The sequence below is a fragment of the Nuphar pumila genome, chromosome 17 (genome assembly GCF_984573655.1).
Source record: "Nuphar pumila chromosome 17, dmNupPumi1.hap1.1, whole genome shotgun sequence".
NCBI classification, from domain to species: Eukaryota; Viridiplantae; Streptophyta; class Magnoliopsida; order Nymphaeales; family Nymphaeaceae; genus Nuphar; species Nuphar pumila.
Window position 1 is genome coordinate 5,238,702 of NC_143265.1, and position 12,621 is coordinate 5,251,322.

Consider the following 12,621-nt stretch of genomic DNA (forward strand, 5'->3'; position numbering starts at 1 on the left):
TTTTGTACAAGTAGTCTTAGAGATTATATAAACAGGTCCAACTGAAACATACTAGTTAATAGCTGAGCCAGAGCTGCTAGACAACAGAGCACATAAGACTGCCGTTCATAGTTACAAGATAAATCCCAACCCACCATAAAAACAAAATGCATCGACTAGTGACAGGCGCTGCACAAAAACCAAGTGGTTCTTTTTTTTTTATGACGAAGTGGCTCTCCATATTCCTTGATGCATTATCATAAAGCTGGCTAGCGACGGCAGATATCATCAAAGAGTTGGAGCGTGACTAAATTTGCTGGGAGTTCCTTGGGTACAGGCGCCAAATCTTCAGCTTCTTGCGATTGCATCTGTTTCTGTAAACACTCTTAAAGAGCACATAAGTTGAAGGATTATATATAATTTGTTGGCATTTTTCAAACTCTTTTGCTTTTCAATTATACATTCTTGATAGCCATTCAAACCATGAACTCCAGAATTTCAAGTTCAAACTTCAGCAGTGACAGCAAGCAAAAGAAACGTAAGATTTTAAACAAAGAAAAATTTAGTAAGGTAACATACTAATAAATATATATGCTACTATGTTGTTGTCAAGCCCTAATCTCATAATAAAAAGTCGCATGTGATGACAAATACATGAGAGAAAAACAAGATTCTCTACTGTCTGATAAAGATTTTAGCTCGGCAAAACACCATAGACAGCAAAATAGCTTGAAAGCACTTGAATAAACCTTATCAAGAATATGAGGATAATAAAAAGCATCATCAATCACCACAGCTCAATCTAAGTGGGGATTTCTTGGTTAAACTTGCTACATGGTGGTAGGTGTTACCAAGGACCCAAGCAGGGCAGACTGGGACAGGCCTACAGCACCTTAAACCAAGCTTGAACCAGATTTTTATACCATGACCTGGAGATTTGAAAAAAAAAAAATCCATAGATCTTGGGCAATTTCAAAGAGGGTTTTCTTATACATTCATCACAGAATACTTGTAGATCCCAAGACATTGATACAATAGACACTTATGATAATATGCCGATCTGTAACCTAACAAATAAAGTACAACAACAACAACAACTACGCCTTCATCCCAAAAAATTGGGGTCGGCGATATGAACCAAAAAGAAAATCATTCTGGGTCTTCCACATGAATCCTTCTCCTCCATTCGTTTCTATCCAATGCCATGTCCTCGGTGAGGTTCAAAGCATTCATATCCTTTCCTATCACCTCCATCCATGTCTTCTTAGGCCTACCCCCGACCTCTTTTAACTAATATATTTTTTCATTTCTCCATCCTTCTAACTGGAGCATCATTAGGCCTTCGCCGAATATGTTCAAACCACCGTAAACGATTTTCTCTCATCTTATTTTCAATGGGTGCAACGCCTACCTTCTTACGTATCTCCTCGTTCCAAATCTTATCTTTTATTGTATTTTCACACATCCATCTCAGCATACGCATCTCAGCTACACTCATTTTTTGAATATGATGTCTCTTGGCAGCCCAACATTCCGTACCATATAGTAAAGCGGGCCTAATAGTCGTCCTATAAAACTTTTCCTTCAACCGCAATGGCATTCTACGATCGCACAACACTCCAGTTGCACTTTTTCATTTCATCCACCCAACCTTTATCCTATGATTTACATCTCCATCAATTTCTCCATACTTTTGAATGATAGATCCCAAATATTTAAAACAATCATCCATCGGTATTTCTTGCTCACCAAGCTTCACTACACTCCCATCACTACTCCGTTGCTTACTAAACCGACATTCCATGTATTCTGTCTTACTCTTACTCAACTTAAAACCTCTTGCTTCCAATGTCTGTCTCCATAATTCTAACTTAGCATTAACCCCAGCTCTAGACTCATCAATCAAAACAATATCATAAGCAAACAACATACACCACGACACATTTTCTTGCATTGATCTCGTAAGCTCATCCATCACTATAGCAAATAGGAAAGGGCTTAAAGCAGATCCTTGATGTAACCCAACCATTATAGGAAAATTGGTTGTCACCCCCTCCACAAGTGCGGACATTGGTTACTACTCCTTCATACATATCCTTAATTATACTAATGTACTTGAGAGAAACACCTTTCTTCATCATTGTCCACCAGAGAACGTCCCTAGGTACTCTATCGTATGTCTTCTCCAAATCAATAAAAACCATATGCAAATCTTTGTTGCTCTCTCTATTTCTCTCAATAAGTTGTCTAAGAAGATGTATAGCTTCCATAGTTGATCTTCCAGGCATAAAACCAAATTGATTCTCCGATATCATGACAACCTTCCTCAACCTAGACTCAATCACCCTCTCCCAAAGTTCCATAGTACGACTCATGAGTTTTATACTACGATAGTTTGTGCAATCTTGTATATCACCCTTATTCTTATATAGAGGCACCAAAGTACTCTTCCTCCACTCATTAGGCATCTTATTTGTCCACCAAATCTTGTTAAAAAGATTTGTCAACCATTTTAAACCTTTCTCTCCCAAGCATTTTCAAGCCTCGATAAGTATACCATCTGGGCCAACTGCCCTTCTTGATTTCATTTTCTTCAAAGCCTCTGCAATTTCTTTCTTTTGAATCTTGCACATGAAGTCACGATTCATCTCATGAAAAGGAATGGAGAAGTCTCCAAGATCTTGAGCATGACTTTCATCAAATAGCTTATCAAAATAATCTTTCCATCTCTCCTTAATCTCCTCATCTTTGACTAAAACCCTTTGCGTTTCATCTTTGATACATCTAACCATACCCAGATCCCTCGATTTTCTATCTCTCATCTTTGCAAGCCTATAAATATCCTTCTCGCCCTCTTTGGTATCCAACTTGTCATAAACCTTCTTATATACCTTATCCCTCGCGTTCCGAACTACTTTTTTAGCTTCCTTCTTTGCTATCATATACTTCTCCAAATTCTCATTATCACGACTCTTACTTAGATTTCTATAACACTCTCTTTTAACCTTAATAGCTAATTTGACATCCTCGTTCCACCACGATGTATCCTTACCTAGCGGTGCACCACCTTTAGACTCACCCAATACCTCCTTAGCCACCTTTATCATGCCACCCGCTATCTTATTCCACATTGATTCTGAATCCTTCTCGAGATACCAATCAGCTTCCTTAACTACCTGCTCTACAAACATTCCTTGTTTAGCTCCTTTCAGTGCCCACCACTTAATTCTAGGATTTATCCTATGTCTATCCATTTTGCGGCATTGTCTAATTCTAAGATCTAAAATTAAGACTCTATATTGTGTAGCTACACTTTCTCCCGATATAACCTTACAATCGATGCAACAACCCCTATCTCTCTTTCTAAGTAGGAAAAAATCTATCTGACTCGTATTAACCCCACTTTTAAATGTTACTAGGTGAGACTCCATCTTCCTAAACCAAGTGTTTGCTAAGATCATATCATAGGACAAACCTATGTCACATGGGTGCGGGTGCGGGTGCGGGAGCGGGTGCGGGGATTCGGCACTTCCAAAAAACCCGGGTGCGGGGGTGCGGCAGGGGCAAAAATGTAAAAAAAAAAATTATATATATATATATATATAATTTTGAAGTTTTAACAGTTTAACATTTAACAGTAAACATTGTCATAAACTCATAATATGATTCATCATGCATGCAGTATATCAACCTAAATATCAAATTATCAATCAATGCAATCAATGTTACGTGAGGCATCATAATCAAGCAAGCAATGCATTATTTTTTTTTCTTTTATTAGATAACTGATATAATGCTTCTCTAAATATCACTTCTTGATGTTGATAATGTTGCCTTTATGAAACTATGAGAAATTTTCAGTGCCTCAGTATTATGTTTGGATGTTCAGTGTTTTTCTTCATGAAAGAGATTTTCAACTGAGTTTGTTATTGGAATTTTTGTGCTCATCAAGATAATTGTGGCACAGGATGCGATAGCAATTTAGGGAAACTTCCAAATAATATACAGTTTAGAATTAATTCCAGTAATTTTCAGTGTAGTGATGCATTTTGGTATTATTCTTTTCAATTTCTATGGTGTTGTTAACTAGTAATCTGGTATGTGCTCAATTAGGGAGTGGTAGGATTCAGAGCAGAGGTAGCAAAGAGAATGCCAGCAGGGGAGCTACAGAGGGTAGCAGAGGAAGATATGGTACACAAGAATTGGGTTAGAAGAGAGTATCTGGGTGTTCACCCCCAGAAGCAGAAAGGGCTTAACTTTGTTGGTCTCCATGTGCTAGTGGGCCGCCTCCAGGCCGACGACATGCTTGAGCTAGCTCGCTCAGACACCTATGGAACAGGGAATCTCAGGCTCACAGTGGAGCAGAACATCATACTCCCCAATGTTCAGGACTCTCTAGTTGATTCTCTGCTGCAAGAAAGGCTCTTAAAGGAGAGGCTATCTCCATTCCTCGGTTCACTAATAAGTACACTGGTAGCATGCATTGGAAGCCAATTCTGTGGCCAAGCAATCATCGAGACCAAAGGGTAGGCATTGAAGGTGACAGAGGAGCTCGGCCCCTCTCCTATCGACCCAAAAAAAAAAAAAGATGGGGGAGGGGCTCGGCCCCTCCCCTGTCGACCCAAAAAAAAAAAAACAGATGGGAGAGGGGCTCAGCCCCTCCTGTGCCGAAAAATGAGGGAGCAGGGGAGGCTCAGCCCCTCCCCTGCCGACCCAAGAAGAGACCGAGAGAGGGGGGGGGGGGGGGGGGGGGGGGGTGCTCGGCCCCTCCCCAGCCGACCCAAGAAGACAGTGAGAGACATATGCGAGCCGAGAGGAGGAGCCGAGAGGAGGAGTCTGGGAGGCGGAGCTGGGGCAGCGATGGGAGAGCTCGAGCTCAGGGGGAGAGAGAGGAGAGATTAGGGCAAAAAATTTTTTTTGCCCTAATCCTCCTCCTTTTCATCGGGGGGGGGGGGAATTTTTTTTCGCCCAAAAATTTGGACAAAAATGACCCTGGGTGCGTTGACCGCACCCAGGGTCGTGTTGACCGCACCCGGTGCCGCACCCGCACGCGATCCCGCGTCGCGTCGACGCGGGTGCGGCACCTGTTTTGCCGAGTCCCTGTGACATAGGGACAAACCAAAATCTAAAATCCTTTCTCCACTTTCGTTTCTTTCTCCTATACCATAGCCTTCATGGATACTCTCAAATCCATCCCTACTAATGCCTACATGCCCATTAAGGTCACCGCCGATTAAAAGCCCTTCTTCATAAGATATCCCTTGTACTACTCCATCTAAATCTTCCCAAAATTGACGCTTAATGGAATCATCTAAACCTACTTGAGGTGCATAAACACTAATAATATTAATAATATCCGAACATAATACTAATTTAATAAGTAAAATCCTATCACCCTTCCTACAGACCTCAACTACATTATCTATAAACTCACGACTTATAACAATCCCTACTCCATTCTTATTCCTATTTATTCCTATATACCAAATCTTATATCCCCAAGGTTCTATCACTTTTGCTTTCTCACCTACCCATTTGGTCTCTTGTAAACATAAAATATCAATCTTTCTCCTACACATAACATCTACTAACTCTACCAACTTACCAGTTAAAGATCCTATGTTCCAAGCTATGTCACACGGACTCGGCTCCAAGGTCGCCGCACCCGCGTCGACACGCACCGACACGGGTGCGGCTCAGACTCGGTCAACCCGACCCTGGGTACGGTCAACACACCCAAGGTCATTTTGGTCCATTTTTTGGAAAAAAAATTTGAATTTTTTTTTTTTAAATTTTCTGGGCTACAGCTGTAAGGAAAAAAACCCATCACAACTAAAAAACCTGTACACTTTCAAGTTTTAAGGACAGAATGGGCACAACTCAAGTTTTTGTGGTTTTTTCCTGTATGAAGAAAGTGAATTATTACAGTGTATGAAGAAAGTGCCCAAAAGTGAATTATTCCTGTATGAAGAAAGTGTACAGAATGCCTTCACAACTCATCACCTGTCCCCTAATGGGCACAACTTTGACCGAGTCTTATATATATATATATATATATATATATATATTTTTTTTTTTTTATTTATTTTTTAATATATATATAGCAGAGTCCCCGTGTCCAAAATTTTTGAAATTGCGCCGCACCCGCACCCGCACCCATGTGACATAGGTTCCAAGTGGCTAACCTAACAAATAAAGTACCCAAAACTAAAATAGATACAAGCTGCCCCCACCAAAGCTCTAACATGGGTGACAAATTTTTAGCGTGGGCTGTATGTGATGTTTGATACGTTGTATGCAGTAGTAGCTCAGAGAAGTGTTTTATTTACTCTGCACATAGTAGTTTCAATGCAAGAGAGGATTTAAAAAGGGCGTCACCATAAAAATAACCAAGCATCTATTATATATAAAGTTTAAACATGAAGGCCACTAAAACAATTCTAAAAATCGTGACAGCCATTGGTGGAGACCGGAGAAGCAACATTATCTATCCGAACTACTTTTTGTCTGACAATCAGTAACAGCCTTTGTAAATAGATTATATAAGTTCCTCTGTCACGACAATCTGCTTTTTGGAAGCAGAACTTTACATGAGTTGTTATACCATTGATTGACACTTTGCAATGATAAATTCTTGCTAAATTTAAGTTGCTATATCACGAATATTCACTTTCTGATCGTGAATCGTGAAACTTTGCATAAGCTGTCCTACTATGGATGCACTTTGTAATGATCAGATTCTGCCTAAAATTGTACCTCTTTTGGGATTCTAATGATGACAATGACATGTATGACAATTCTGGGCCTAATTAGCACCAAAGTGGAACTATGGTAGTTTGAGTATAGAGACTGGAATAAAGTATGATTTTCTAGAATCCAGGTAGTTTTGCTCAAGAATGGTTAATTGGTATCAAGTGCAATAGAAAAGTCACCAAGGACTTGAGGCTTTATAGTAGCAAAGACACAGATCCAAGCAATTGATGACCATTTGAGAGAGAGACCAAGCTACAAAGTATATATTACCTTATCCGAGGTCAGAAAAATCAACTTACGACTGATCACAAGTGAAACTGAATTCTTCAAGACATGCTTAATTGAATTTTCAAAAGTAGGAAAAGATTACCAGTAGGAGCTCCAACTAATGTTTTCTGATACTGGGCTTTCCAGGGTAATAAAATTCATCCATTATAAATTTCTTTTAACTAAGAAATTTTATAATGGTTACATCTAAAAACAAATGCATAGTTCTTCATTATGTAAACAAAATATTTGCAAGCAACATGTTTAGGGAGCCATGAACGATAATTGTCCATGCTGCAAGCACATTAATTATGGTTGCATATTGCAATTATCATGGATCAAATAAGGATAAAATTCCTAATGTTGCATCCTCCACCCCTAACAATACAATCCATGATGAATGACATATTAGTGGTATATGTTCAGATGTAAAAATATATTATTTTTTTACAATAATGAAATTAAAGGAATTCTTACCTCTTCTTCAGCCTTGATGAGATCCTTTTCACAGTTTACACGTGCTTGATAGTGCTCAAATGTCTCCATCACACTGAAATGGAGTAACGTCGTTAGTTTTCATCATTTGATGTCCCATAATTCCAAGTGATTGTGCAACCGAAATATCTCTACTATTCCAAATATAAATACCGAGTAAAATACAGAAAACTACAATTAAACTCCCAACGTTTTGGAATTAATGGTACAAAAGACAATGTGAGAAATAATAGACTGTGAATTTAGCATATACCACATGCATTGAATTTTCATCTCAAAATGTACGGAAATGGGATAAATAATGCATTCAAGCTCCTATGAAAAGGCACACAATCCATGCATGATCTAAGAAATAAACGTGTGTGTGTTGAGATTACTCAGTTGTTAGATGTCCTACCTGGAATGATCATAGAAGAGGAGAAGTGAATATAAGATTCATAAATCATTAGTAGCTTGAAGAGATGAGTTGTGATAAAGATATGCAGGTTAAACCTCCCTCCATCGCTGACCATAATCCCTATTCTCTTGGAGAAGAAGACTTCTTTCAACTGTACTTGAGAAATTTCAAATCTTAAGGCATGTAAAAATGGAGACCATAAAGTTATTATACAAGAAAATAGGTATCTCCAGTGTATAAGGAATTCAATGGAATTTTGTGATGTCATAAATAGACTTGCAAGTTAGAACCATAGCCAATTTGAAGAGTTAAGTACTTTACTGAATACAAATAAGTTAAGAGTATGCGACTTGGAGTGTGATAAAGGCTTCTGAAGAGGGAGGAGCTGAGTCACAGGGATTCGGCTAGCAGGGTGCCGCACCCGCGTCGACGCGATGCAGGTGCGGCACCAGGTGCGGTCAACTCGACCCTGGGTGTGGTCAACGCACCCAGGGTCATTTTGGTCCAACTATCACGAATCATTTTGGTCCAAGTTAGAACCATAGCCAATGGAATTTTGTGATGTCATAAATAGACTTGGTCAACGCACCCGGGTTTTTTGGAAGTGCCGCATCCCCGCACCCTCACCCGCACCCATGTGACATAGGGGAGGAGATAGCACCCTTTTTTTTACAAACACAAATGACAATTAGGCAGAGGAATAATATTTTGAAGCTATAAGTTGCCATAACAATCGCTTTTCTCTTTCTGAGACTTGCTTAATAAGACCCTTTCAATTTCATTGGGACCTAAGGCAAGTGTTCAAAAAGCTTATTCTTAAATGTCTCTTATAATTGATTAAAAAGTTAAAAAGCACCATTACAATCCAATGAGAAGATACCCTCGGATCTATGGATATATGGGATAGAAAATTGCAGGTAGAGATGCAACACTGAAGAAATCTCCTTGGAAAGGGAAATGCACAAATACACTGCTTATTTCAAAAGTACAACGTGCTATTCAAAATTTCAGACCATAGGCCATACATTAAAGAACTCTCAGACCAAAGACCATAGCATTAAATTATTTCACCCAAAAAAATGTATTGTACGGATGATGTTGGATACATTTAGGATAATTCCTAGCTACCCAAGGACGCTTATAAGAGGAAAAAGATATTTTGATAGCATATTGTTGGCTCATGAGATTGTGGATTTCATTGTGCATTAAAGAGAATGATTGTGCTTGAAGATAGATTTAGCTAAGATTGTTATTTGGGCTAGAATCTTTCAGAGGAATTCCTTGCAGCTTGGCCTTCATCTTGATTAGATAAAAAAGATAACTTGACACATCCAGTTAATGTCTTTCTTCATCCTGACAAATTGCTTCCTTGAAAAAGATTTTAAAGGTGAATGCATCTATCATCCTCAAATGTATAAACTATATTTGTATGCTTAATCATGTTGATAACATTGGCAAGGATATAGACTGGTTCTTGTGCTCTAATATGAGAAACCCTGATGATCCCATTCTCAATTTTCTCTTTAAGTGGCAACCTGCTTTAATATGTGTTAGTCTTTCATGATGAATCAGATTTGTTGCAATGTGAATCACTGGGTTATTATCACAATATAATGCCATATAAGAATTTTTGTCAATAATTTTTTACACGAAATTTATCTAATCCAATATCCTTTGACATGCCCCCAAAGTCAGCTCCATGTTCGACTTCAACACTAGATCTTGAAGCCATATCCTGTTTTTGCTTCCCAGGAGACAAGATTACCATCTACACTGGATCTCTATCATCAATCAAACCAACCTAAATTACATCTATATATTTCTATTCTGTGATGATGATTATTAATATAGAAAATCCCCTTTATAAGGTTCTTTATCCGTGACACTCTGAAAGCACTTTGTATATAGAGATTCTATGAGGTATGTACGTATGTACTCAAAACAACTAACAACATAACCAATATTAGATTGAGCTATGTTGAGATGAATAAGCTTCCCAACCAATCTTTGATATTTAAAATTTGTGCTCACAAGGTTTTCAGTGCTGTGACATAATTTATGACTAGGATCAAAGGGATCTTGTATAGGTTTGAATCACAACATTTCAATCTCTTTTAGGAGGTCTAGTATCTACATTGTGTGATACATAACTATTCCTTTTTGAGACTGTAATATTTTGATCTTGAGAAAGTACAAATTATCTCAAGTCTAATATCAAATACTCTTTAAATAAAATTTCAACCACTATATCATCAACATACAAAATGAGAATGCTCACTCAGTGTCTTCTTTCCTTGCCCAATAGTGAGGGTTGTGGCATAGAGTGGTAAGAATGTTTGACAAGAGAAAGATTACCAACAGTGAGATAACAATGGAACTCAACAGATGGAGCAAGCAACATTTCCATGACAAACTCCCCTATTGTAGTTGGCTGGAGCCTTTTCAGATCATTGTCTGGAAAATCTGGATGATTAGGAATCAAACATTGTTTAACGAGCAAATATGGTCCAGGAAGGGTATCAGTTCAGGAGCACATTGAAACATTTTGTAGAACCATATGTTAAGATACATGTACTGTTTGTATAGTTTGTATATATCTAAGTATACCAAGGTATACTTGGGTATTTTTCTTGTATTTCTATTTCTCTTGTATTTCCTTTTTTCTTGTATTCAAAGTATACCAAAATTTCTTGTGTATTTAGTTGTTAGGTAGTTTTTGTGTACTTGGGTGTTGTTTTGAAACTTATAAGTTCCCTTTTCATGGATTTCAAAATTGTATTTGACCTTGTTCTATTCTTGGACTTGGTTGATTCATATTGGCATTAATTTAGAATTTTACTAAATACTTTGGTATGTTAGTGAGACCGCTATAATGTTATTGTGAGCTATTCATGTGTGTTCCTATGAAATTTTTTAAATTGATCCTTGTATTTGAATTCTTTTTATTTTACGTGCACATGTATGACATAGTATATTTGAGTGCATATTTTTTAGGTGCCTTATCTAAGGGGCTTGTAAGACAAGTGATTGTATGTGCTGTGTTATGAATTGTTTTTAGTATATGTGAAACACTTGTGATCTTCTATGAATGTTATATTTGTATACAAGTAAATGTTTCTTCAAATTATGATATATTTGTTCTACTTTCTATGTTTTGCATATATATGCATGCTTTCATATTATGTGACCTTTTGTGAGTTTTCAAGCTTATACTCATGTATTCTCATTCTGTGTGACCTTGTTGAATGTGCCTTTTGCTTAGGCACATAGTGATGCCATAAGTATTTGTTCCTTTCATACATGTACTTGCATAGAGGATTATATGTTTCACTTTGTAGAATTTGTATGTATGCCCTTATACATATATTTTTATTATGTTTGGACACTTAAGAGTCCTTATAAATTCATCTTGTTTCATGTGTTTACCTGATTGTGTGTTTGCATATTTTTGTTGCTTGGATTCATTTAGCAGATTCTATATGACACTGCTTTGAAAGCATCTCACATGCATATTGATGTCAAGACATGCATATGAATACTTCATGCATGTTTTCTTCGAATTTTCTTCATGCATATTTTGTTTTCCCTTAGTGGATTTGCGAGTGTTTTCATAGCCCTTGTGTGGTTTGTGTGTTTTTGCCCTAGTGGCCTTGTGACTATTTTTCTCTTATATATCATTTTGTTGCATTCTTTATAAGGTTTTATTCCTTTTGAGATTTTGTTACAAATTGTTATGAGCTTTATGGATGCTTAATATGTGACCTCTTCATGAGGATTTAAGTGATATGCTTATATTGTGTCTTCTTCTTGTGCATATGATTGCACCTTAATGGATTTATTAAGATCTTTTAGAGGATTCAAACTCTTCCTGTTGGACTTGATTTGAAAATTTGCTTTTCAAATAGACTATCTTATTTTGGAAAGTGAATTCTGAGGATTTCTTGTGGCCTTTTTGGCTTTGGTTTAGCTCATCATAGTGTTTTCTTTGTTGTGCATCTTTGTTTTTTTCGAGGTAAATTGTATGCACCACGTTTGTTGTAGTCGGAGATATTTGTTTGTTGAGGTGAGTTGTGTGCACCTTGTTGTTGTGTCAGTTTAGACTGCCAGTTTATTAGTATTATGTTGACATTCCGTTTGGCTCTAACTGATGATTGTTTAATCTTTGGATTTGTGTGTTGTATAACCCATTTATTTGTTTGGCCTTCGTTACTGTGGTGGATGCTTGTAATGATCTTTATCTGCGATGGTTAAGAGTCTTTTTTGTTGTGACCATGGTGGTTCATGTGAATTAAATCTCATATTATTGAAAGATTGTAAAATTTATTGTTCTTTCCCTGATTTGAGTATTATTTTTTCAAATCATCTTTCTTATTTTCTTGTTGACAATAATTTGTTTTCATTACAGGATTTTTACCTCTTTTGTTTCCACTATCCCCTCTTATTTTGAGTGATTTTTCTTTATAAGAGATCTTGTTTTATAAGTTTTGCAACCATGTTTGTAGTGAGTTACGTGCACCAGTTGTAGTTAATGGTGTTGCTTATAGTTTTACAACCATTTGTGAGATAAGGTGAGGTATCAACCATCTCTTGTGGTTGTAGCTGGTGTTTATTGTCAATTTAGATAGCCGATATTGCTGGTGCATGGTCACTAGTATGGTTATTGCTAACATTTGTTTTTTATCTCTTGTCCTATGTGCTAATACACTTGGTTTTTTAGGTTGTTGAGATAG

At 37.3% G+C, this 12,621-nt stretch overlaps 1 protein-coding gene across 2 annotated transcripts in view; it reads right to left on the bottom strand.

Moving 5' to 3' along the window:
* The window catches only part of LOC149811432 (agamous-like MADS-box protein AGL8 homolog), a 46,144-nt gene continuing 33,523 nt past the window's right edge, over positions 1-12,621 (bottom strand). The window contains exons 2-3 of one of the 2 annotated variants that reach the window (XM_089993243.1): positions 7,477-7,549; positions 1-353 (exon numbers count right to left, since the gene is read on the bottom strand). In XM_089993243.1, the coding sequence (XP_089849369.1) occupies positions 249-353; positions 7,477-7,549 (178 nt within the window). In that variant the 3' untranslated portion in view covers positions 1-248. Of the gene's footprint in view, positions 365-7,476; positions 7,550-12,621 lie in introns of both variants that reach the window. The other variant, XM_089993244.1, reaches the window with a different exon arrangement.